This window comes from Penicillium roqueforti (genome assembly GCF_015533775.1).
Source record: "Penicillium roqueforti strain LCP96 04111 chromosome Unknown scaffold_03, whole genome shotgun sequence".
Taxonomy (NCBI): Eukaryota; Fungi; Ascomycota; class Eurotiomycetes; order Eurotiales; family Aspergillaceae; genus Penicillium; species Penicillium roqueforti.
In genome coordinates, this window is record NW_024067567.1 from 306,625 (window position 1) to 332,602 (window position 25,978).

The 25,978-nt window shown below is 48.3% G+C and overlaps 7 protein-coding genes across 7 annotated transcripts; 5 read left to right on the plus strand and 2 right to left on the minus strand.

The window, feature by feature from the left end:
* Positions 1-9,402: 9,402 nt before the first annotated feature.
* On the plus strand, positions 9,403-11,336 carry LCP9604111_2549 (uncharacterized protein; the record flags this gene model as incomplete). The annotated part of the gene is made up of 3 exons (XM_039070038.1): positions 9,403-9,834; positions 9,891-10,164; positions 10,231-11,336. 3 exons carry the CDS (start codon positions 9,403-9,405, stop codon positions 11,334-11,336), a joined length of 1,812 nt encoding a protein of 603 aa, XP_038931301.1.
* Positions 11,337-12,113: 777 nt separating this feature from the next.
* On the plus strand, positions 12,114-13,123 carry LCP9604111_2550 (mitochondrial 54S ribosomal protein uL15m; the record flags this gene model as incomplete). The annotated part of the gene is made up of 2 exons (XM_039070040.1): positions 12,114-12,430; positions 12,508-13,123. The coding sequence occupies 2 exons, from the start codon at positions 12,114-12,116 to the stop codon at positions 13,121-13,123; spliced, it is 933 nt and encodes a 310-aa protein (XP_038931302.1).
* A 1,191-nt stretch (positions 13,124-14,314) lies between these two features.
* On the minus strand, positions 14,315-16,291 carry LCP9604111_2551 (serine/threonine-protein kinase; the record flags this gene model as incomplete). Its single annotated transcript, XM_039070041.1, has 1 exon — positions 14,315-16,291. One exon carries the CDS (start codon positions 16,289-16,291, stop codon positions 14,315-14,317), a length of 1,977 nt encoding a protein of 658 aa, XP_038931303.1.
* A 1,148-nt stretch (positions 16,292-17,439) lies between these two features.
* On the plus strand, positions 17,440-19,897 carry LCP9604111_2552 (SH3 domain-containing protein; the record flags this gene model as incomplete). Its single annotated transcript, XM_039070042.1, has 5 exons — positions 17,440-17,467; positions 17,534-17,875; positions 17,931-18,530; positions 18,587-18,747; positions 18,803-19,897. 5 exons carry the CDS (start codon positions 17,440-17,442, stop codon positions 19,895-19,897), a joined length of 2,226 nt encoding a protein of 741 aa, XP_038931304.1.
* A 1,279-nt stretch (positions 19,898-21,176) lies between these two features.
* LCP9604111_2553 (uncharacterized protein) lies at positions 21,177-22,035 on the plus strand (the record flags this gene model as incomplete). The annotated part of the gene is made up of 2 exons (XM_039070043.1): positions 21,177-21,523; positions 21,582-22,035. 2 exons carry the CDS (start codon positions 21,177-21,179, stop codon positions 22,033-22,035), a joined length of 801 nt encoding a protein of 266 aa, XP_038931305.1.
* A 943-nt stretch (positions 22,036-22,978) lies between these two features.
* Positions 22,979-24,193, plus strand: LCP9604111_2554 (uncharacterized protein; the record flags this gene model as incomplete). Its single annotated transcript, XM_039070044.1, has 3 exons — positions 22,979-23,194; positions 23,250-23,737; positions 23,797-24,193. The coding sequence occupies 3 exons, from the start codon at positions 22,979-22,981 to the stop codon at positions 24,191-24,193; spliced, it is 1,101 nt and encodes a 366-aa protein (XP_038931306.1).
* Positions 24,194-24,580: 387 nt separating this feature from the next.
* On the minus strand, positions 24,581-25,042 carry LCP9604111_2555 (aegerolysin family protein; the record flags this gene model as incomplete). The annotated part of the gene is made up of 2 exons (XM_039070045.1): positions 24,581-24,893; positions 24,942-25,042. The coding sequence occupies 2 exons, from the start codon at positions 25,040-25,042 to the stop codon at positions 24,581-24,583; spliced, it is 414 nt and encodes a 137-aa protein (XP_038931307.1).
* Positions 25,043-25,978: the final 936 nt, after the last annotated feature.

Consider the following 25,978-nt stretch of genomic DNA (forward strand, 5'->3'; position numbering starts at 1 on the left):
CGGACCAAAGGGGATAGCTGTGTACCTGGTACTTCCCCCATTGCGTGCTTCCTGCAGCAAGCAGAGGTACTGGGTACATTTTCCTCTTTTTTTTTTCTGCCACTGCGATGATTCACCTGCTATTTACGGGGATAGTTAGGCTGCTCTAAGATCTAAGCTCATAACGTCCATTGAAACTTGTACTTATTTCCTGTCCAAGCTCGAATAACCGCCTAAACCTCCCTAAAAAGGACAAGAAATACTAAAATTGGAGAACTGAGGGGACAAGCAATTTCCCGGTGAGGAGAAAATTAACCGGCGATCTTCAAACTCGGTCGGTCGGGGTCTTCTTTGGGGTAAAATTATGCTACGACTTTGGCTTCCACGCTTCCACGCTCTTTCTCAAGGTCGAATTGATGATATTCGAACTGATCCCTCACCTTGCTGAACGATATTCCCCTTTCCTCCCCCGCCCCCCAATTCCCAAGACCTACGATATTCTCCGACGCTCAACCGGTATTACCCGCATACCGACGGACTCTCTTTATACGCACGTCTATGTTCCACATAAATACGCTATTCTCTAACGTTTCCCGCGCCAAAGCTATATTTGACAAAATCCGGGGAAGTTCGAAGCTCCACTTTCATAACTGGCCCGGTTTCTCCCATCTATAGCCTTACAAATCCCGATGGTCTGACTATCGACCTAGTTACTCCGTGCATATCGTAGGAAACGTCGGCCCGGGTCGGCCTATCATTGTCTCTGGGAGCTTAATCGCACGTCTGATGTGAGCAATCGGCAGCGCTCCCGGTCTTTCTCGTGTCAGTCGGAGTTCTTGTTGGGTGTCCGACACATTTTCGCCCTCTATTACCCGCTAATTGTGGAGACTTGATACCCGCTCCGATATGACGCATCATAGAAGAAAATCTGCTAGGAGTGGAGGTCTCAGCGCTTCAGATGCAAGTATAAGTAAAACCAAGAAAAAATGTGGATATCTGCAAATGTGATATAAACCTAAGAGATTTCTTTTCATTAGTCTATCCAATATTGCATAAATAAAATTTTCGTTTATGCTCATATCACCGAAAGGGCGAGGGTCGTCCATTGATTCTGTGGCATATCAAATGCAGCTATATGACTTCGGCTTCCTAGAGCGTCAAAAAAACTTACGTATAAGCTAGGATATTAACCGAGACATCATAATCCGATGTGACAGACACTCGGACATTAGGAGCAATGCTAAATTTGCGACTAGAACAAGTTAATATTATATCCAATTGCAAAGAGCTTATAATAAGATACATGTAGCATGATATATAATCCAACGAGGACCCCACACTCTCTTATATAACACGAAGATAAGCAATCTACCAAACTAGAAAGAAGAATAACACATCCAATCCTACTGCATCACAACCCGTAATAGCAGAGCCTAGATACCAATTCTACATGTATCTACGAGTGATAGCCCGGACAAATTCCAAACATAACGGCGTTAACAAATGTCCGCCTATCCGTATGCAATTAAGCAGTGCTGGGAGCCTGCAACTGGCGAGTCTGTCTATTGAGTAGGCCCAACCCCTGCTTGACAAGTGTACAAGTGTGCTCTTATGCGGGTATGAGCATAATATCACCCTTCAGCTAATTATTTGCCCCGCCTACGCGGCCATCTGAATCGCATCTGGGTTGGTTGAGTATATCGGGGTCTCCGTGTCACGAGGTATCATATCTTCATTGGAGGTACGGCTATGCAAGATGCGGCTTAGATTGGTGTGGTATAGAATATCTTGAGCTGTACTTCCTTTTGTTCCATTGGCTCTGTCTGGCTGGGTTTGACATCGCTTATGCTTCGGGTTTCGTTTGTCTGTGTTACGGGGGAAATGTACATATAGCCGCACTGTGAGGTGGAAATTTGGCCAGTCGCTTCATGAGATAGTTCGGATCCGGGAAAGGCGAGGTTCCATTATGGCCATGACGAGGCCGAATTATGATGTCGGAGGTGCTGCTATGGCTTCGTGTCTGCATCTCCGAGCAAATTGTGTCATGTAGAGTGCGGTACTATTCCGTTGGGAGTTCGCCTTGTCTATTGGATTGTTTTCCGCCTTGCTTGCTCTCATCAACATGAACTGGTTGGTCCTGTGAGTGATTGGATGCACTTGGTTGATGGCGTATTGCTTCCTGTCTTGAGTCTGTACACACAGAGCCTTCGGGTTTGAAAAGGCAAGGCATCAGACTAGAATGTTAATGAGATCAGGGTGATATCAACGGGTATGATCAATTATTCCTTTTCACAGATCAGTGGTCTGAAATGTCTGATAAGAGGATAGGGAGTAGATAGACCATTGCTCGAATTACCAAAAAATACAAGACAGACTCTCAATAATGGCCATGTAATCCGCTTCGAAAATGCTTACCTATGAAACCTCAAGTCTCTTGCTTGATTCTTCTCGAATGAACTGTTGTGGCATTATGATCGAAACAATAACGCAGAAGATATCTTCCAGGCCAGAATTAGACATCGCAATTAGTCTCCTCGGAAAAATCAGTTTACGTGCTGCAAATGAATAGACATGCAATTCAAAGGCGAATGCATCGGTTAGTCCGGGGTTAATCAGACTCCTTGAATTCTCGAAGCAAGGCTAGACCGATATGCAACTTGCATGAGTTTAGTCGGCTTGCATTTTTTTAGTTGGCATATTGTGTTCGGAATCCTAAATCAGAAACGAAGAATCAACCGCATGCCATGGTGCATCCCATCCAGGTTAGTCGATTCCGATCCAGGCAAACGAAAAGAAAGAAACCCAAGGCAAAACTGTGAGCAGTCTGTCACCCGCGACGCACAACCAGTAACCCACTAAGGTCAAAGAAATGATCAGACCAGTAAAGCCCTGTTCGGTTTCAGAAATAGCACGATTGAATAAACCCGATTATTTCGAGGGCCAACAAAGAAACATTGGAAGTTGATCGGCCTCAATCCGCGATTGCCAAAGAGAAGAAAAGATTGAAAAGAACACGAAGGGTGAGAGGGCGGTTACGCCAAAAGCACAAACCCGCCACTGGCCTGTGTTCCTGGTCATAGCTATGACCATGTCTGCCCCGGAGACCTTGAAATGACCAAGCCGTCGTCCACCAACTCCGAGAGGTCAAAGATTTAGTTCCAAGCGATATAGATCTGGAGATGCAATTGAATGATGATTGAATTGAAACGCGATTGAGTCTAGGTCATTAGGTCGGTTATCTCGAACGACAGTGATTCGATCTGTGAGATGTCGATGACTGTGACATATGTGCTGTTCACCCACCGGGTGCCGTGCAGGCGAAGGCAGTTCGCTGATCCACATAAAATCGAAAAGTGACAATGTGAAGTTTCCCGAGATTGGAGGGTTTCTTTTGCCGTATATCCGTGCTTTTTTTTCTCTTTTGAATTTCATACTGGCACTGGTATTATTGCATATCTGTATTTCGCATATACAATGTACAGAAGAGTACGGAGTACAGTGCTACTGGCTGCAGATTGGAAACATGCCCAGCTCGCCTCGGGACTGTACCTGGCATTGCAACACGTCTTGGACCGGGGCAGAGGAGTTATTTCCCACAGGACAGCCTTTACTACACTGTTATTTATTTTGGTTTATCTTCGAATAAAAAAAGAACAAAAAAGTGAAAAGAAGTGGCTCCCGGATGAGACGGAATATGCGATCTTGTGTACACTTTGGACTATGGTACTCGGTAGCAAGAAAGGTGCAAGCCAGAATGTGTATGGAGTACGCGTTGACTGCTCCACCATTCAAAGCTAAGTAAAATGTTAAGGCAGAAGAATTTATTTCCTGGCATCGGATGCCGGTGCAGTGCGTTCCGACTGGGATCGTCGAGTCGTGACTTGATATTATCATCGCTCTAGACTCCCAAGCCCCAAGTGTCTTGCATTATTAAGCCTGGAAAACTAATCTTAGACGTTGAAAGCGACTGAGACAAAGGCTGCGTAATACGTCCTCCCCCACAGTTTGTGTGCCGAGTATATTATGGATGCGAATCTGACTACAGTACATATGTTGCAGTCTAGACCATATCAGAGATCACATAACCTCAGATTCTACTCCGTACACCGTCACCGCATTGATCGTTGATCAACTATAAGCCACCCGAGCGGGGGCAAAAAGAGTATCGATTAGCCAAGGCTCCATTGAGGGAATATATTCTCGAATCCGCCAAAGTCAAATCACGGGCGGAAGCAGAGTCTTTGAAAAAGGCAAGATTCAAGATCCTGTTAGTACCCTGTTAGTCTCGGAATTAGCACTTTGCTTGGTGCTCGGGGCGCTTTGCACAATCCAGACAAATTGTGAGATAAGTCTTGGTCAAGCACAAAGTCAAAAAGCTAAAAAAAGAACCGGTCGATTATTATTGCCCCTCAACTTGCTATGCCTCTGAAACTTTGCGAGCATGTGGGCTGTGTGGATTGTGTGGGCTCGCCCCCTCTATGGAGTATCTCTGGCGGTTGGCCCCTGTGCGCGGGGTGGTGAAGCACAGAGTCTCGAGTCCGAGATCAGCCTCAAAAAAAAAAAAAAAACATCAACTGATAGTTCGAGATGACCCCGTTCTGTCACACGGCCGTGCCCGAGCTCATTTGCATTTGCATTTGCCCTTGTCTTTGCCCTTGACAAATTGTGCACTTCCGGGGGTCGAGGTCGGGTTGCGGCGGTCTGTCGGTGACTACTCGGAAGAGACTAAAGGGAAGAGGCAACCCTCTGGGGTGGCGTGCAGGGTCAATGGGTGTGATCATCGTAAGACTGCAGCGCTAGAATTACCCATGGATATGGGTGCCAAGTACTCCGTAGTCACCCACAGGACAACTTCAGGATATACATACTGTATATCACATCCAATATACCCCGTATAGAACGTTGTACTGCGGATGCCGACGTCATATAGAAAGCATCTAGGTAATATTAACGTTTTACTCGTAGCGACAATCTATACATTATGGGTCCCGACCGGATCTGTAATTTCGAGTCTCCAATTAATTCCACCAACTTCCACCCCGGTTGTTGGGTCTAGTAAGGATTACTCTAAGAGTTTAAAGATGTTTGCATGCCGTGTCCTTCATCCCGGGAGTGGGTCAAATGACGCCAGGAAGAGAAGATTAATTGCAGCAGCCTTATGCTATTGAAATCGAAAACAGAATGTATACGAAGCAGCGCATCAAACCGATAATCCGCGACATAGATAATTGTAACCTGCGTATTACAAGGTTACGAGAGCGGAGAAAATCCCAGATAGTGTATGCACCGATAGAGGAACCAGAATACTACATGTGTGGTTATGTGATATCGAGGCAATGATCTAGGGTTCCTATGCTATTTAATATTTCCGTCGCCCTCAGTACTTTAGGCACAGATGGGAGACATGCAAGGAGCCGTGCTAGGTAAGAGGCGCAAGGTGGTTGAACACGGCGTTGAGATCCTGAGTGTTCTCACAAAGTGTAGGGGGGGTTTTTTGGCCTTGCGACTGACGCATAAGATAGGTTACTTGGAAGAGAAAAGGAAATTAAATGCCACAATATTGTAAGCAATTTAAAATTCCAGAGGAAATTGATGCCGGGCGCAGAGGGCTTGTACCGGAATCCAAGCCCCGCCGTGTAATGATGAAGGAAGGTGTCAGGGTTAATGCGTAATTAATAGAGCCAACACATCCTGGTTGTGATAGTCGAGACTGAGTACGGAGTAAGCCGGTGATCTGTTGATTGAATGGATTATCATTATACTATAGAAGAAGTTACTCCTTGCGGAGTAGGGAGTATACGATATAGGAGCAACAACGTAAAGGGATCGGCTTCAGCTTTGCGAGATTAGATCAGCCACTAGACATCCCAACCATTATTACTCCGTAACCCTGGTTAGATTCCAGGTTGCGTGGATTTCTCGTACGGAGCACACTGTCCGCAACTACCAAAGTGAAAACTCTGGATATTTAGTCGTCGCCAATCAAGAGGCAACATTGAAGTGTGGTTCTGCGCAAAGTGCTGCGCAAAGTGCTGCGGAGATGTTCCCAAGTGCCCCGTGATTATACGGAGTACATACAACATGGTAGGATTGGTAGGTGATAGAAGTACCTCGGACCTAAGGTCGAGGTGTGAGCTCGGATGATTTCCATGATAGGATGGGGTTCCGCGTGCATCAGGTCGACACACAGTATGTCGGTAGACGATACACATTCGAATTTATGACATTGCCGAGAAGATCACGATCATAGCGGTCGCAGCCAACTGCATGCGCCAATGGTCGGAGGTACAACCTGTCTAAAGAGACGGTGGCTATACACACAGGGGGTGATACTCCGGACTTCTTCCAAGGGAGGACATTTTCCAAAAAAAAGCAATTAAATATATTTTCCCCCCACTCTCTCTATACAATAATTAAAGACTAAGAAAGGTTAGAAATAGCCTGTGGCCAGGCGAACTCTGCATGTAGTACTGTGCCGAGGAATCTCACCCGCGAAGGGCGAAAGGCGATAGGTAAAGCTTGTGGAGCTACCGGGAATTGTGCAGTCGAAATGAAATACCGCAACCGGGATGGCAAGGGTAAAGACTTCATTTTAGCAAACTCCTTTTTTTTTTCTGTTTCGACCCACCAAAGAGAAGAGCAGAAGCGAATGTAGATCAAGGGGGAAACAAAAGGGCAAAGCTCCGAGTCAAACAACCTTTGACGCTGGCTCCCAAGGCTCCAGGGCTCTTTTGTGTATGACTGTGACGAGTGAACGAACACACGGCCTAAAATAGTAAAAGACGGGGGCACTCTAGCACTTGACCAATCAGGAGTCGGCTCTGGGCCAAAGTGAAAAGAAAAAGAAAATTTCAAACCATCGACAACAGCATAGATCGTCTAACAAGATGGAGCATTATGACACAGTGGACTTTCCCTTGTTCAATCCACCTTCTGTCTGGGGGTTCTAGAAACGAAACATCTTCCGTGGCGGTGGCTCAGAAACCAAAGTGGAGAGAAAGAGGGTGCAATTTCTTTCTTTCTTTGAATTCTTTTTTTTTATAAAATTCACCTGATCAACTTATTTTTTATGAAGGTCCACGATTTGGGTGACCGGACACTTCGCTTGGTGGTTTTGCCACTAAAATAGCACAATTGGATCATCCCTAGGCAAGTTTGGAGGTTACCCAAGTAACCTGGTTTCGGACATGAACGGTGATAGAGAAGTGTCTCTGTGAGAGTCCACCCAAAGACCATATGGGGATGAAGGTTTCTGAAGATTCCAGTGGTTCGATAGGTATGCCTTGCGTGTCTAGGATGAGTTGCTGACAGAGACACTTAGACACGATACTTCCACATCATGGTACCGGTGTATGCAGCAATATAGTTTGCGAGGAGTGTGCACATCTCTGGGCCGTCACGGCTTGTTTTCTCGAAAAGATGACCGTTAGGGCGCCACGAGCGATGGATTCCAATTCCACCAGCCGATCTGGGCCCGTTGCAATTTCAGCTTTCTACCCTACACTGGATCACAAGTGCAACTACATGCCACCTTACGTGAAGCTTGTGCCGTCTGGACAGGTCAAACAGGGTGAAACCGCTCATTCATCCCACTGGGGGCCAACAGTCCCGGTGGTATATGCCAGGGCGTCTTGACGGGAGATAAATACCGATGTACCAGTTGTACATGATATGAAAGTAGGTACGGAGTAGTATGTGGTGACCAATCTGTATATTGGAGAGGGAAATACCTTGGGGAAATCCAGTGCATAAAAGCCGGACGAATCAGACGATGGCCGGTATGCCCTCCTCCCGAGGCTGAACTATCAAAATTGGGATAGTAGCCTGTAATTATGATGAGATCCCCCTGAATCATAAACAGGAAAGCCGGAACAGTGGACGGGATAAGACCAAGCCTGAGGACACGAAAAGACGCGAATAAATTACCTCTCACCCATAAAGCTGGGCATAATATACGGAACCAATGACTGGCGGCTAACAAGTCGGGGAGTACGCGAGCACAAGTGTGATAGAGCAAGATGAAAGCCCTGGACCGTGGACCGGTCGTACACGGGATAAATTAACAAAAGAAAATAAAAAAAGATTAAAGCGAAATATGGCCTGAGACTGGGAGTGGACCATTCCGGCCAATACCGAGGCTCTGGGTGCTGATTGGCCCAATACCCAGTAATTTTGCCTTCTTACCTAAGAATGCACCATTCTTACCGAGACTCCCGATCTGCCCTCTCTTTGGTCGGTCATCCTCAACCAAGTAATTGATCTTCCACTCGCTCATCATTGGTGTCTTTTTCTTTTCTTTTTCTTTTTTTCTCTTCCGTTTCTTTTCTTTCGGTTCATTCCTTTGCCTTTCCCATAGTATACGACAAGTAATGTACCAGCCACCGTGCTCAAACCTCCCTGGCCCCCCCCCGCGCTTCCCGGCAACCACCACCCCTTAGCCCTTTTTCTCTTTGCAGTACCTACATGCTTGCGCACCCTCACAGCCCTTCCGCATAACACGGTTTGGTAATTTATTGATGCTAAACCTGACTTATTATTGGATCTGAGATGGGTCTCAGGATGGTCTCTTTTGATTTCAACTTGGTTGGGGTTTTACTTTTCATTTGTTTTTTTTTACTTTTTTTCCCTCTTTTTGCTTTCACTAGTCCTACGCTATAGTCAACTTGGGTCATTTTACTGCAAATGTGAGGCCGGGACCAGGTAAACATTCTGTGACCTACCCTTTTTAGTTGCATCCACTTAGCACCCCGTGGCTCTGACATCAACCGGTATTTCTGATTATTATTTCTGACTTGGTTACTGACCCGTTACTTGTTACCTTACCTTGTTCCTTTCTTTTATTTTATATATTTCCAATTCTAGATTGTCCAAACCCGGAACCCAAACGAGCCCAGAAAGGAGGATCAACCTGGACCTGCGTCCGGGTCAAACTCTGTGTATGGCCACTATCGCTTTCTCCGGATGGGGTCGGTGGACTTGATGGAGATGATGCCTTGACATTTATTATTTGGTTTTATTTATTGGATTCTTTTGCATTTTCCCGTATTTTTGCCGTTTTTCGCTTTCCTCATCTCCAAGTGGAGTAGCCAGATCTCTGATGGTTTATCACTACTTTCCTTATATGGGCCTATCGTGGCTACTCTATATACATCATTCAAACTCCCTGTGAACGGTCGATATTCACTTTTCCCTCACTTGGAATCATCGCCGGTCGCCCTTTCCTCCTTGATTGCATTCCAATTGGACACTCTCATCGATTGTCTGCGCTCTACTTTCACCTTTGATAGAAGAGAACATGGATCACTGAAACTCCTCGGTTCTATCCGCCGACGCCTTTCTTTGCTTTGATCAAAAGGGAAAAAAAAAAGAAATAAAAGAAATAAAACTCCATGTGTCGACCTCTCTGCTCACCACTCTTTCCCTATGTCTTCCACTCTGGGCTTCCATTCCTCCTCTTCGACACTGGGAGTTCCAACCATTGACTTGACTGAGGATCATCCGGCAAAGGCTTTTGAGAGCCAGACCTCGGGATCCTATCGGACTGTTCCCATTCGGAACGGTCTACCCACCCCTCCTCACGATATGACCGGCGTCACCTACAATGCCATGCCACCTATCGCATATGGGGGGAAACCGAACAGGGTGCCCTCGCACCTATACGGCCCTACTCGCCCGCAGTTCGATTCCATTCCCTCGATGATGGCTATGAAACCGCAAGCCCACCCCGCGCCCAAAGAAGCCCCCGTAACGGAACCAACGGCGCAAAAGAAGTCAACCGGTGCAACTGGATCGCAACTCCGCATCCCCTCATCCATCAACAACAGCAAGGGCAGTCTGGCCGAGTTTGCGGCTCAGGTGAGAAATCCCAGGTCTACAAAAGTGAGGTGGAAGCTAACGGGCTGGATTTCTAGATGACCTGTCTCTTCTGGTTCGAAAAGACCTCGAAACTGCAAGCTATCGAAGACCGCCAACATCCCGTTCCTTCCCTGGTCGCGGAGGCCATACCTACCGTCGGATTCCAAAAATGGGTCGCCACGATTCTTTCCACGACGCAAGTCAGCCAGAACGTCATTCTACTGGCCCTTCTATTCATTTACCGCCTAAAGAAATTCAACTCTGGGGTCAAGGGCAAGAAAGGCAGCGAGTTCCGTTTGATGACGGTTGCGCTGATGCTCGGCAATAAATGTGAGTGGTTCTTATCAGTTTCACCGCCCTTTCCTTGATTGGACAACGTAGCTGACTCATCCACAGACCTCGACGATAACACTTACACCAATAAGACGTGGGCTGAGGTATCGGGTATTGCGGTGCACGAGATTCACATTATGGAGGTCGAGTTCTTGAGCAACATTCGCTATGATCTGTTCTCCTCCGAGACCGAATGGTCCCGGTGGCACACCAAGCTGGGACTCTTCGGGGACTACTTCAACCAAGCCTCGATGCTACCCGCCGAATCAGCCGCCATGTTCCGTGTTTCGCCTCCCCGCGTGCAATCGCAGTCGCCGTCCAAGTTGCCGTCGCCTACCACCGATGCCTTCCGATCCCAGCCGCAGCCCAATTGGTATATGCCACCTAATGGATTGCCATACTTGCCGCCACAGCACATCGGCAGTGAGGCTGCGATGGGAGGCTCTCGGAAACGAAGCCGCGATGAGAACGATGAGCTTCAGCCGACCAAGCGGTTTGCGCCGTCTTCCGCCACATCTGCTCCGTCGATGACGGTCCCGGCGACTGCCATGAATACGATGCCCACCCTGCCACCTGTCTTGACTCCCACTTCGGCCCCGGTGGCACCTATGAACGTTTCTCGTCTTCCGCATCCTCACCATCCGCCTCCCCTCCCAACTTCCTACCCCGCGCCTCAAACACTTCCTTCCACGGCACCCTCCCACCTTCCAGCCATCATGCCTCCTATCTACAATCGCCCGGCGAATTGGCAGCAGATGCCTCCTCTCTCCGTACCCCCGATGCAATCTAGCATGTACACCACCCCTTCTCTGCCCGAACTCGGCCGGCACCACCAGAGCCCATTCGGCGTGTCTTCTGCCACCGTCTCGCCGGTTGGTTCAGCCTATTCCGCCCACACTCCGCAGACCCACCTCTCTCCTTCCTTCTTCCTCGCCAACCGCAACTCGCCTTACCGGCCAGTGCGTTCCGTCAACACCTTGCTGATTCCACCTCCGTCAAGCTCTCTACAGCAGCAGCGCAATGTTCCGTTTGACCATATGCACTACCAGCCGCTTAGCAAGGGTAACACCTCTCGCAAGACCGGCCTGCTGCCCTACATCCAGCCTGACGCGTGGAACCAAGCTCCTTACCTGCATCCTATCTACCCACCCACCGGTTACTCTGGTTAAAGCATTCTGTGCCCCGTTTTACCACATCTCCTGCGTTTATGACTTCACCGCGCCACGACCCGTCACACGAGAAAAAAAATTATCTCATTCACTGTACACCTTACTATTCTCTTCTCTTGCCTGTCTTCCTTTTTCGACTGCACAGACTTCCTCATTTTCACGATTGTATTTGGCATATTTTCGGCGCTCCATTTTAGAAGGAACTCGGTTTTCGCCTCCCTGCAGACGGAATCAATCTCGGGGATGGCATCTGCGGCGTTATTCTTGACTTTATCTTCGCCCGTCGAATGTGCCTCAGAGCACATCGGCAATGTACTGCTCCTATCGCATTCTGCATACATACGGCGTTTGACTTTCGCAGACATAGCTTTAGCTCTGCAGCATATGAATTTAGATTTGCCAACTGGTATTTTTTTCCCTTGAACCACTATCTTCCATTGTATCATATTGCATAGCGTTTTAGTAGATTTAGATGTATAACCAAGGCTTTGGGCTATATATTGACAGTTGCCAGACTATCTAAATCCACGCCGATATAAATATATTAAAAAAGGAACGTGACAAACACATTCTGTTTCTTTATCCAAAAAGCTGATATCTTGAAAGATCCGAACGAGCAACACAGGGCTTGGCGGTGCCCAGCTCGACTGATATACTGAACTTAGTTAGGGCCATCCCGGAGTCGGATCAAACATAACCCGCCCCGACAGAGATCTCGAAACTCACCACTAACCCGCGAATGCAACACCAGCGAGGCTATAACCCAACTCACACACAATGTCTCCCCGGCTGATGGGGCTGCCTACGCAGCTGGCACAATTCTCCGCCCGGACCTTTCAAAATGCCTCTCCACTCGCCTTCCTCCTCCCCCAATCCCAGCAAATCCGCAACGCTTCCATCCTAGCCTCCCTCTCCGACAACCCAACTGCCTACAACAAGCGCATCCGTCGAGGCCGCGGTCCCGCTTCAGGCAAGGGTAAGACCTCCGGTCGCGGTCACAAGGGTCAAGGCCAGCACGGCAAAGTCCCAGCGGGCTTCAATGGTGGTCAGACCAAGGATATCATCGTGCACGGCGAGCGCGGCGGCGTCAACATGTAAGTCATCCTCCCTTGTCAAAACCACCACAAACCCCCAAAGTGCATCTCTAATCAGTCTCCCTCCTCGGCTCCAGCTTCTCCGTCGACATGGCAACCGTCAACCTCGACCGTATCCAATACTGGATCGACCAAGGCCGCATCAACCCTAAACAACCGATTACATTGAAGGAGCTCTACAAGAGCGGGTGCATCAGCCGACCCATCGACGGCCTCAAGATCCTCGGCGACGGCGCCCAAGACTTGAAACAACCAATCCACGTCGTTGCCTCGCGCGTCTCCGCCTCCGCCATCGCAGCCATCGAAGGCGCCGGCGGCTCAGTGACTACCCGCTACTACACGCGGCCGTCCATTCGCCGCATCCTGGACGGCGAGACGCACAGCTTCCTGTCTGCTGCGTGGGCGCGCGCTAGCGGCTCCGAACAGCTCTACAAACTCGCCAAAGTTCGCCCTACGGCGGCCTGGATGACCTGGAGTACGGTAGTCAACAACCGGCAAATGAAGTACCGACTGCCGGATCCGACGAAGCGTAAAGATATCGAGTACTACCGTGATCCTGCGCATCGCGGATATCTTTCCCACCTGCTTAAGCCGCTTGAGGGACCCAGTCTGTTCTTCCGCTCTTCTGAGGAGAGGAAGTCTACTGCTGGTGTTAAGAAGGAGAAGGTCTTGCCTGAGAATAGGCTTTGGTAGATTTGAGGGCTTGGTGAGAATCTCATACTTGATCTCTGTTTGATGGTTTGTTCGTTTGCTCGGCATTGTTTTTTTTTTAAGGCTGGTTTAGACTGGTCTGCTGTATATGTATAAATATGTTCTGTTGGATATGTTAGGCTTGGCAATGAAATGCTTCTCGTCCCTATCTTTCTATTATACTCCCCAAAAGACCTTTCGTTCTAGGGAAGATTGAATAGTTGCATTACCTATAAGCATCTCGAGGGTTATGTATAAATATCCCTGCCTGCCCACATATATATACGGAAAGGCCGTTTTATTATCTGCACCTTGAGAGATTCTACCATCGCACCTGTGGAAAGCTCGATATACCTGTGTAGTTCGTACTGTTATTCTGATTCCTGGCGCTAGTCTCATAGACAAGGGGGGTCCCATGCTACCATCCTAGCTATAACACCGAGACAAAATTTAGATATCGAAATGTTATTTTAGATAGAATACGCTTAATATCATGTAATTTGAGCCAGATAGATCAGATTATCAAAGTGCTATGCGGTTAAGGACAGAGGCCGCATGTGCAGCCGACTTTTCTTGCGAGTTGCAAAATATAACACATAACTTGATCAGTCTTGTTCCGAACCCAGGACAGGCCAGCCAGCCGGACAGATATCTCACCAAATCGAGTAGAGAAGACAAAGCCAGATCGGTAAATCAAAGATCGGCAGATATAAAGTACATCAGTAGAAGCAAACCATCAAGCTAAGTTAACAACACAAAGCAAAGAACTGAAGTGACGAACGCCCATGTAACGTCCGACAAAAGATAATAATAATATGAAACACCACGCATGCTATAAGAATAAATCATAGTCGTCCGTCTCGTAATGCCAAGGCCAAATTCAACCAAAAATCAAAACCAAGAATGTGCTGCGAGGGGATATTGAAAATAGATAATAGAAACCGCAAAAAAAAAGGCACATGCTAACAGTCTTGAGCAGAAGCAAAGCAAATAATCAAAATAATCAAAGAGAAGGAAACGGAGGGGTATCATAGTGATCTCAAAGGCGCCTGTTAAATATCCACGCCGGTGAAGAGAGAGCCATCACAGCGTAGAAATTTGAAGTTAAAACCTTCAAGACAATCTCATTTGCCTTAGGAGTTATAGTGAAGGGCAGGACATAATCACCGAATCGAAGAAAAGATGAGCAAAGGCTCATAGTCTCCACACAGTATCGGGTGAGGGTTCAGCTGCCTCATGAACCTCTCGTAGCCAGGACGAAGCTAGTACGTGGCGGATAGTCCAACGCTTGTTGGGATCCATTTCAAGGCAGCCGCGAACTAATTCGAGGGCATACTGGCGATCTTGGCGAAGGGGGCCGTCCACAGTGTCGCCGTATACAGCATTATGATCCCAGTTGCCGCTGATAATATTTGCTTGGACGCGAGGAGTGAAAGAGTCTTGGAAAGGTCGTGAGCCGACAATAACGGTATAGACGATAACGCCAAAGGCCCACATGTCTACTGAAGGGTGAACAACACCGCCTACTGATTGAAGCAGTTCGGGCGATGCGTATTCCAGACTACCAGCCACACTGGTACTGGATCCGGCAGGGCCCATTTGTTGAGGCGGTGGACGGTCAGCAGCATCCTCGTAGGGATCGGGAGAGTCGCCACCATTGTCGATGGACATCCATTCAGCCATTCCAAAATCACACAATACCAAGTTTGAAGATGTTGTGTCGTCAGCAGACTCAACAGGATCGAGCAAGCAGTTCTCTAGCTTGATATCTCGGTGAACCACGCGGGCATCTTCGTGCAGGTAACGGATTGCACAGGCTAGTTGGTACGCATATTTCTTTGCTAATTGTGTATCTAGACCGGATCGATTTTGGCGGACTAGATCGAAGAGAGTACCACCAATAGCAAGCTTGGTGAAGCAAAACGTGGCGTGATCTGTTTCGTATACGGCATCGAGCGTCAATATATGCGGGTGATTGAGGTACCGCCATACTCGCACTTCGTGGTCGAACTCGGCTTGTACTTGGTCGTTTTCGTGCTCGCTTCGCCCTGTAATCTGCTTTTTCACGATCTTGACGGCAAGTCTTTTGGTTTCACCGTTCTTTTCGGCCTTATAGGCTTCTTTCACCGCACTAAAACCCCCAAATCCGATTTGCTTTCCGAGAACATAGTCGTCTCCAACCATCTGTCCTTCGTCATCGGGCTGGGGAGCAGGCTCTTCAACATTGTTCCACATGGAAAGAAACATACTGGCGGGCGACTTGCCACCCGAGTTAGTCGATCGCCGAGAACTGTGCCGGGTGGAGTTCCGAAGACTGCTGCTGCGATCGAGGGTAGAGCTACGCTTGCTTCCGAAGGATGTTGGGATTCCTCCCGACCAAGAACTGCCGTTGTCTTCAGGCGATGCAAAGAATTGCGTCGGTGACGGCACGCAAAATGGCGACAGCAACGTGTGACTGGAGTAATCGGGAGGGGTCCGTACCTCGTCCGTGACCGGAGATACCGTCGACTGCGATGTCAGGGACGTCGGACGAACGAGCTCGGAGCCCGCGTTCGAGCCATTCTCAGATATAGCAAAGGGTTGGGTTCGGGATTCCCCGGTCGGAGAACTCCGATCCAGAGATTGTTTAGGACTCCAGTTCGGGGACTGGCTCGCTTCGACATGCTCATCATCTTGTGAAAGAGCATTTCGGAGTCCAGAGCTCCGAGACTCAAATTTTTGTGGTGGACGGTTCTTCACATCTCCCATCGACAGTGGCTCTTCTAGTGGAATTTGGTTTCCGGAGTCCACAGAGACCTTCGGGTTGAAAGAGATCGAAGGTCGACGAGTGTGCAGATAGCTGTCGAGAGGAGACCCTTGCACACTATCGGGTTTATGCGGGAAGCTATCGGCATCGACTGCATGATGCTGCGCATCGTGACGAGGAACGGAGATGGGAGGGGTCGCTGAGTGTAGATCACTTAACAAACTGTGGTCTTGATCAGTATCGTGGCGACGCGCATAATCATGAGATTGATTGGTGTGATCGCTCTCGATACCGTCGCCCACCGTCGTCGCTCTCCTCACAGAATTCTCATTTGTCCATTTGGACTTGTTCCGCTCATGAAACTTCGTTTCAATCCTTAAACCTGCCAATCCACTTGCCAATCCGGCCCTCTCGCTATGTGCCATGCCCTAACGAGGATAACGAGGCGAAATGTTGGTATTGTCAGCCCGTGATAGGCTCGCAGTAGGGTTATATAACCCTCTGCTTGGCTTTTTTTGTTTCGGTACGCTTCGCGATGGCGTTCAAGATGATTATGATTGTGGGGTGATAGCGTCAAAAGTGGGGAAAGAACGTTTGATACAGTGGTGATGTAAAGGAAGGCGTAATTGAGGGGGGTTTAAACTTGAGAAAGCAAATAAAAAGATCGAGATTAAGCACAGTGAGTATAGACAAAGGTAGTAGGAGAGAGACTGCGAGTGAGGTATTCGTCAAGTACGGAGTAGTCTGGTAAATGAGAGGGGAAAAAAAAACCGGGGAAACTCGGATGACGGCGATAATTTCTAGATCACCTGACTAAAGAGCATCCCACGCCCTAATTTTCTAGATGTGTCAGGGATACAGCGGTAATTAGCGACATGCAGGGTAATTATGATTACATATGGTATACTCCGTACTCCGTACGACTTTGATAGTTCTTCACAGTGCTGTGTAGTCTGTATCGAGTGCCGAAGAGCATATTATTCTATACTTGAATTGCCTGAAAAAAAGCTCCAATCTAGTAGACTTACAAAGGCCAGTATACCATAGAAGCTCTGACCAGTCGGCCAATATTACGTGCCCGCATATGGGTTCAGGGGTCAAGCCATGGGTTTAACCGCGCGCAAGGGGCGCTTGTTTGGGAATACCTCCTTTTGGCTTTTGGAGATGTGAAAGGAGTTGCTATTCAGACTCAACGTCGTCTTGGCAGACATCTCCTTTGTTCCTTTTTTTTGTTCCTGCCTTTTTTTCCCACCTTGTCGCTCTGGCAGTAATTTCTTTCTCCTTGTGTCGACCTCCGTGCTGGACCGAAGTGCAGACCAGCCCCCACTATTCTGATTCAAGGCACTGTCTCTCATTTAGACCAACTCACCAAGTGCTCGCGACCCCGGTCGACTTTTTTTACTGTCTAGTATTTGTGGATTACTTGGATACAGGAAATTTGAAGGCTCGCGCATTGCTTTTATCCCGCGCTTGTCTTCTTAACTTCCGTATTCCTGGATCGCTAGTCACTCCTTGCGCTCACGTCTTGTTCCAATCCCATTGCTCTTGATACCACACTCATTTACACCGCAACATGACTAGGCCTCAGATGATCCGAGCTGGTAGGTCACATGCTTCTGGAGCGCGAGGCCAATTGGTTCGAAATTGAAGGTGTTGACCGCCACTAGATACCTTGGACCTTCAAGATCACGATACCCCTTCCGCCAAAGATCACACCAAACAACCCGAACAACCAGATCCTCTTGGGAGCGGCCGGCCTGCTCCCAATCAAGGGCTTGCTATTCGCCATGCCGAGCAAGATTCGCAAGCGGAATTAAAGGACGGATCGCACAAAAATCAAGAATACCGCAGCGACAAGGAGGCGTATCGCGAAGCAGACGACGAGGAAGACGATGAGGATGAAAATCACTACGAGAATGAAGATGGCGACCTGGCAGACGGCGAAAGCGATGATATGATGGACGATGATATGATGGACAAAATCTCCAGCTCGCCCTCTATCGATGATGGTACGGACTCTCGGGGACTATAGACATCAATCGGGCGTTAACTGATGTTATACAGAGGATATCGACTTCGAGTTTGTATATGCGCTTCATAACTTCGTCGCGACGGTCGATGGGCAAGCGAATGCCGCAAAGGGTGATACTATGGTTCTTCTCGACGACAGCAACAGCTACTGGTGGCTTGTGCGGGTGGTGAAGGATGGCAGCATCGGTTACCTCCCTGCGGAACACATTGAAACACCAACCGAGAGGCTTGCCAGATTGAATAAACACAGAAACGTGGATTTGTCTGCGACCATGTTGGGTGACAATAACGAAAAGTCGAAGAATCCTCTGAAGAAGGCCATGCGCCGTCGGAATGCGAAGACCGTCAACTTCGGAGCCCCGACGTACATCGATGCCTCCGACGTCGACTACTCAACGGACGACGATTCCGAACACGGCGACTTTTTCAATGACGACGAGACTCTGGACGGAGAAGAGGAAGACGTGCAAGAGCAAGCTGAAGATATTGTCGTGGAACCTCTTCGGCCAAAAGCCCAGAAAGAGAACCAAAACCCCACAGAGCATGTCGATGCTAACGGTGTAGAGAAACAAGATTTGCAGCGTTCAAACTCTGATCGACGCCCGTCTAGTGAAGAGTTCTTCGAAGCAGAAGGTAAACACACTCAACTCAACTTCTCTCTGGCGGTATCTGAACTTACTTTTACAAAGCAGAAGCCCCCGTCAGTAGATCCAGAAATGGCACTGTACGGAACACCGATTCCTTCTTCAAAGACGACACGGCCGAGCCCAAGAAGATTTCTCTCACTCCAAATCTCCTGCGCGATATTCGCGACGAAAACAGCACAAACACATTAGCTGAGTGGAAAGAGGTATGTTTCCTTTGTGGGCTTATCCAAAGACTGGTTGGCTGACGTTTTGGTGAAGCCTCGTGGAAGCCTTGAATCTATCGAAAAGGGCTCGAACTCTCAAGACAAGACCAAAGACAAAGAGGAGAAGAAGCGTAAAGACAAAAAACCTGGAATGCTGAGCGGGTTATTCAAGCGCAAGAAGAGCAAAGATGACATTGACGACCTAGAGAGGTCTCCAGAGTCGGCATCCCGCACATCACCCCAACCCAAGACCTCGATGGACTCTGTCTCATCAAAGTCTATGTCCCCCGAACAACAGCGACCCTCTAAGCCCCAGAAATTCTCAAACAACAAGCTACACAAGCAGCCCCGAGGAATCATGAAGGTTGATCCTGTCCTTGACCCTACGATGGCCGAGTTCGCCAGGGGCAACGAGGCCATTAACCAGAGCCAGGGCAACAAAAGCATTCGACAGGTGTCACAAGAAGAAAGAGAGAGCAGTTACGAAGATTGTGAAATTGTGTTACAATCGCCTATCAGCCAATCGAGTTTTTCCAAGGATCCCTTTGCTACTCCGCTGGAATCCATGGACCCCATGGAGTCGCCCGTTGATCGACCATCTAGTGAATCTCAATGGAGGGGACCTAACGATCCAAGTCGTACAACGGCCGGACCAGCGTCCGCCCAGAAATTCGTCCCTACGCTGGTGGCTGGAGATGAGTCGGAGTCTCCTGTCAATATTTCTCCCGTGGAGGTTTATTCCCCCATGAGCGCACGCGGTTCGACAAGCAATGTCTCTCCTCGAGACGTACGCTCTCGCTCGCCACCGTCTCCACCATCATCACCCGGACAGGACGTCAATTACCCCAAGGGTGGCACGGCTACTCCTGCTTTAGTCGACACCCTTTCTGTGGACACCCCGACGTGGAGCGACTCCAGTCTGCGATCCTACATGGACGAAGAAAATGACATTCGCGACTTGTTTATTATTGTCCACGACAAATCAAATGTACCTCCCGCTGGCCCTGACCACCCCATCACCGGTCGCCTATTCAAGGAGGAAAGCAAGAGGCTCAAGGAGATGAACAACCAGCTTGACGAGATGCTTGTGAACTGGATGTCACAGCGGAGTAACAGCTCGACTCGTGGCATTCGGAGTCCACAAGTGTAATCAAGTGTGTATGAATCTCTTGAAACCAAAACCATGTGTTGATAGGTAGTCCGCCTTGCATGGCGATGAAGGCCAGGATGTTTCTGAATGTGCTGGGCGCATCACTTTTGGCCGGTCTTATTTTTTTTCTTATTTTTTCTTACTTTTTGTGCTGTGTCTTGATGCCACTGCTTGGCGCACTCTTGTTCTGCATTTTTCCATCGCCCCAGAGAGCGATGTGACCCTGAACGTCTAACGGCCAGCTCTATTTACACCATGCTTTCCATCTTTTTCTTCGATTTTTACCGGAATACCCCGACTCATCCGTGTTCAGCTTTATTTCTTTCACATCTTATCATTCAAGGTTAATCGACTGGCGTATCTCAATACAATATCAGTTGCCGAACAGATTTCCCCTGGGAAGAGAAAAAAAAAACATTAGAAGGCACACTCCTCAAACTATACATGTGTACAGATAAGCAAATGATCAGTATCTGACTGGAGAGCAGGTGCATTCCGAAGTCCCGGCGAGGGTCGTGTGGGTTGGTCAGCTGCACCATGACGCATGTACATATAGGGCCCGCAAGTCATCTGTCTGATCTATCTCTGCAAGGTGAGACTTTCCTGTTTTAGCTGCCGCCGCTTTAATCAGGGCGCTCAGAGTCAGGCTCACCGAGTAATTTCAGTGAGCTGCTCGGTGAAGTCACGTGGCGGATCAGTATCAATCTATTAGATCTGTATAGTAGAGTTGCATGTCCCCCATCTTTGTGCAAATAGGAGCTAGGTACGGAAACGCCTTTCTAGCTCAGGAAGCGAGAGGCCAAAGATTGATTTATCTAATTGACAACAATACCAGCATATACAACTCTTCAACAATAATGAATCTGTGACGACAACGCTTCAGTGCCACGGCTTCCTAAGCCTGAGCCCGAAAGCTTGGGAACTACGCTGAGAACCGATTGGTCAATTACAAATGGCTCACTTTCCATTCAGATTCGTACAACATAAGCGATGCTCAAAATGAAATATTGTTGATCAGTGGGGCTAGTGTATTGGTAGTTTAGTTAGGTTACTGTTCCGCTCCGGAGGCTCCGAAGAGGCTCAATGAGCGAATCGGGGCACTCCGGTCAGGCTCGGTGATCGATTGAGATGATCTCAATGAGCAAAAGCGGCGGGAGGGGCGAGTACTAATACGGAAGGGGCAAAGGAAACCCGGCACATAGGTACGGAGTATATAGGAACCTTCCTGTGTTCCCGTTCTTGACGCGACAGGATTCCTTAACATATCTATCGCATCACCATGGGAGATCCATACAATACTTACAACTCACACTCAACGCCTACCCCGAGCGGGGTTGACTACTATCGCCCAGAGGATCAGCCTCAGTACCCGGTATATGGTCACCGGCAGCCTTACGGAAACCAAGGGCCATACCAGAACCCCGGATCAGAGCCTTACCAGCCCAGTCCAAACCCAAACCAAGCCTATGCTCCACAGCAAAGTCCATACCAACTTGCGCCAGATCCATATGGATCCTCCACCGAAAGAAGCTATACGCCGACAGGGCAGCCAGACTACCTTGGGCCAGTGGTTCCGACAGGATACCAACATGCGCAAGACAGAATCCCCGGGAACGCGGAATACTAGTGAGTGGGCGATGCATACCCAGCTGTGAAAAGCTATAGTACTAACACCGAGCCCTAGCAATAACCATCCGGCCAGCCAACCACGGTACACACCCTCCGCAAGTCCCCACCCTCCCGCCGTCTATGCATCAGAGCCAGAGTATTCACAGCGCAGTGGCGAACAGCGCTTCGATACAGATACCGACACTGACCGGGGTATGGACCGTGGGCTCGGGGGCTCGATCGCTGGCGGCGTGGCGGGCTATTATCTCGGCCATAAGAAGGAACATGGCTTGCTGGGTGCGATTGGTGGTGCGCTACTCGGGAACTTCATAGAGAACAAAGTGAAGGATCACAAGAGGCGTGACATTGATAGTGAATATGAGCATGGGCATGATCACGGTGATCATCGGAGCCGTCACCACCACCATCATGGCCATCGGAGCCATTCGAGGGATAGTAGTCATAGCGGCCATAGCGGGCACTCTCATCATACCAGCCATTCGAGACATTACTACGAGGATGAATACTGAGCGGATCTCGACTTCGGACAGTGTTCTTTTGCCTAGTGTTTCTTTTTTTCCTTTTTTTTTGTCGCGCTAGGATTCCGACCTTATGCCATGGAATTAAGTCATGTACTCTACTTTGCTCGAGACTTGCTATCGGTTTAGAGACAGCATTATTATCTTGATGCACTTGTTTTCATCATTCTCTTCAACCATTCCGATAAAGGACAAATACCCTCCTAATTATGTTTTCGGTACTGTGCCTAGATACTGAGCTATCATGGGCTTAGGAGGGTTTCTATCTTCCATAAAAACAAAGATTTCACCACACTATCCTTCCAATGTTGCAACTGTGGTGGTAACGGTAATCCGGCGTTGTTACCCCATATCGCTAATATGAAAGCGACGGATTCAATAGCTGGCAGTTTTCGAACCATTTTTAAGCGATAGTAGTATTGATCTTCTACATATATATGTATGCCCTGGTTTAGATCTAGGTAGACAGTCTCGGATTCATAGGAAGCAACGCTGGAGCCCGTTTCCCTTCCATATAAGACTAGGCAGCAAAGCTAGCTTGCGAAAGAAGGGTTGGCCAAGATTTTGAGTAGCATAATCTAGCCAGCCTAGAGCTGGGCTCTCCTATCCTTCTCGACCAGGCTGAAATTTATGATAGACATCGCTGATGCTATGCAGCCCACGATTTTGGTGTGACAAGGCCATAACATCAACAAGGGAATATTCAGAATGCCTGTTGACCTGCACTTTAGGGTGAATATTCTGTAATCGCATTTTTGTAAGGTGAGACTTTGCCTGGGAGACATGTGGCGATAAAAGCGGAATATGGGTGTGCCAGTGGAGATAAAATGCGGGGACGATATACGTACTAGCGCGTTTTAAGCCTAGAGGGAAACACTCTTGAACCCTTCACCTTCACGCAATCTTTTACTCTTACGCAAAGAAGCCATACAACATGGCAAATATCAATGAGGATCAAACACGCGATGAAATTGCCCAGCAACTTTCCCTCACTCCTTTCGCATGCTCCTCGCTCACACGCCTGTCTGGGGGCACAGCCAACTTTGTCTATCGAGGTAGACTTTCCTCAACTGGACAATCAATCGTCATCAAGCACACCAAGGATCACTCGGCCTCTAACCCAGATTTTAAAATCGATGTCAAGAGATGCGTTAGTTGCTTTTAATTGAATGAGCCTGCTTCGAACTATGCTGATCTCAAATTAGCACTTTGAGGAAGCCATTCTTCAAGCCCTCGATGGCCTGGCAATATATACGAATGGCAAAATAAGTGTCAAAGCACCGCACTTATTAGACTTTAATCAGGAGACAGACACCCAGGTTTTGGAAGATCTTCCAAATTCAATCGACCTGAAGAACTTCCTGCTCTCAGAGGTTTCGCATGACTTGTCCGAATCCTCAGGGCGAGCCTTGGGCGGTGCCCTGGGATCCTGGTTGAGATTGTTTCACAATTGGACGGCCGATGAACAGCAAATGGAATCTACAAAACTTCTCGGCGAGAACAAATTCATGAAAGATTTGAAATTCTGGGTGAACTACACTATGCTGATGGACACGATTGAAAACTTCCCCAGTATTCTGGAGGAGGATCGTGATATTTTCGAGAAGGTCCGCGACCTCGCTGCAGCGGAGCTTGAGCGACAGAGTCATGATGATGGATATGGAATTATTCACGGTGACTTCTGGACTGGAAAGTATGCTCTATTGGATCTAGACTTCATGAACTGAGCCAAGTTAATGACGTGATTTCTAGTGTTCTTCTTCCAAACGAGCCTCTCACTCGTCAAACCAAGACGACAATGTTCATTGTCGATTGGGAAATGTCGCATATCGGAAGCCGGGCATTGGACTTGGGCCAAATGATTGCAGAGTTGTACGAAACAAAGCTGTTCAAGAACGTGGACGGTGGACTGTGGATTATGCAAGGATTCCTAGAGGGATACGGGGCCCTTGATGATGAAATGGCTTTCCGCACTGCGATCCACGTTGGTGTGCACCTGATTTGCTGGGGAAGTAGAGTCCCTGGATGGGGAACTCAAAAGCAAATTGAGGAGGTGGTGAAGGTCGGAAGAGATTTGATCGTCCACGGCTGGAAAAAGGATAAGGACTGGTTCGCGGAAGGGAGTCTTAGTTGCCTGTTCAAGGATTGATTCTTTATGGTACCTTGTGGGTTTCCAAACTACTCAGACAAGGATTCAGAGCCCAAGCCAACCAAAATCCAACCATAAAACTAGCCCCTCGGCGATAAGGCACTGCTCGTGTTCGGCATCAATGAAGTTGTCTGACCCCGCGTGGCTCGGTGGGCAGCTCTTTGAAATTGCTTGATTGGCACCCACCTATGTATTAGAATTGGGATGGAATAAAAATTGATACTGGTTTTCAAAGTTTTGCATTGTTTTTGGTGGTTTTGGGTTTGTTTATGACACTTTAGAATACATCCAACTTTCCCTGCCAAATGTTGCCACTCATACTCCACGGACTGCACTCTTTGCTCTTCAACGCCCAAGTAGGGAGTTGGTGCAGCCTGTGGAGCGTAATTATTTCTTCTTCTCCACGACATCGACAAAGACATGTCCCAGGGGACCGGCCTCAGCACTCCATCCTCCATGCTGGATGGTGTACTTGTCGCTTTTGTCCAGCACCTCGACCAAGTTGGCGTAGTCTCCACCTCGGTTTTCCCAGTGGAGCTCACAAATCTTGTCATTGTCATGAAATAAGTCCAGGCGGCCCTCACTACCACGGCGGCTGCTAGCGCCGATCTCGCCAACGCCATCGTGGGAGATCTTGATCTCGTCAACCTCCTCTTCAGTGAGCGACTTGCGTCGGTTGTTGGGGTCGGTGAACTCGGCGCTGCCGAGTGTTAGTAGAGATCTATTGTATCTCTGTAATTATAGATACCCTTCAATGACAGTGTTTTGCACCAGGATCTCGCCATCTTTGATGTGGTCCCGAATGTGGAACGAGACCCACTGAGAATTGTACTTGTCCATATTATCCATATTGAAAATCTGTGAGGTATTTGTGATAATTGATGAAGAATTGTAGAAGTGAGACTCCTGGAAATCAATTCAGAGATGTCAACCTTTTATATATATATATATTACCCCAGAATGCGGGGAATGCTTGTAATGATGTAATTCATTCTACATACGCCCGGATGGTACGACCGCCAACACCATTGTCCAATGACCTACCCGAACCAGAGAACCTTCCTGGTCTTGCGGGGTTTACGTGCCTATCACCTCGTCTTACTACATCACTGGCCGCGTGATTTGAACGCTTAGTGCGGAGTGGCATGATAATTGGGCAATGAGCACATGACATGGCTGGTTTGAAGTTTCGTGAGGGATCATACCATAGTTCAGTACAACAAGACAACAAGACTCCAGCAAAATAGAAGATGGGACCACCGAGTCTCCAGCTTCCGACTTGCGGGTCAGACACATATAGCAAAGCCACCTCTCGTTGAGTGAGCCCGCGTAAAAGCCGGGGTATAGAGATAGCAGCTAGCGAGTCATGTATCACACAATTAATGTCGGGATGTAAGCAGAGTTTAATTTACCTCATGTGTGACAACATGCACAGTTAGCCCAATGAATTACTACACTAGTAAATTAATGCACACCAACTATAAATACGGGGCGTGCGGCCGGGCCGTAGGTAGCGAGGCTCTTCTACAATTTCCTTTAAATAGTATAGAACTATTAATACGAAATTCGATGACGAATATTGGACAACATCAAAATGGCTGCGAGTGGCGTGCATAGCCGCCAGCTCCACTTCGCCCTTCTACTTAGTGACCGTGGCAGCATCTTCAGGATTTTCAATGCATGTGCTAATGACCTTTTCCAGCTGGCTGAAGAGTTGAGCGGCTGATACTGACTTGCTTCGACGTCATAATAGGGACCTACCTATGTAGGATATCTAGAGATTAA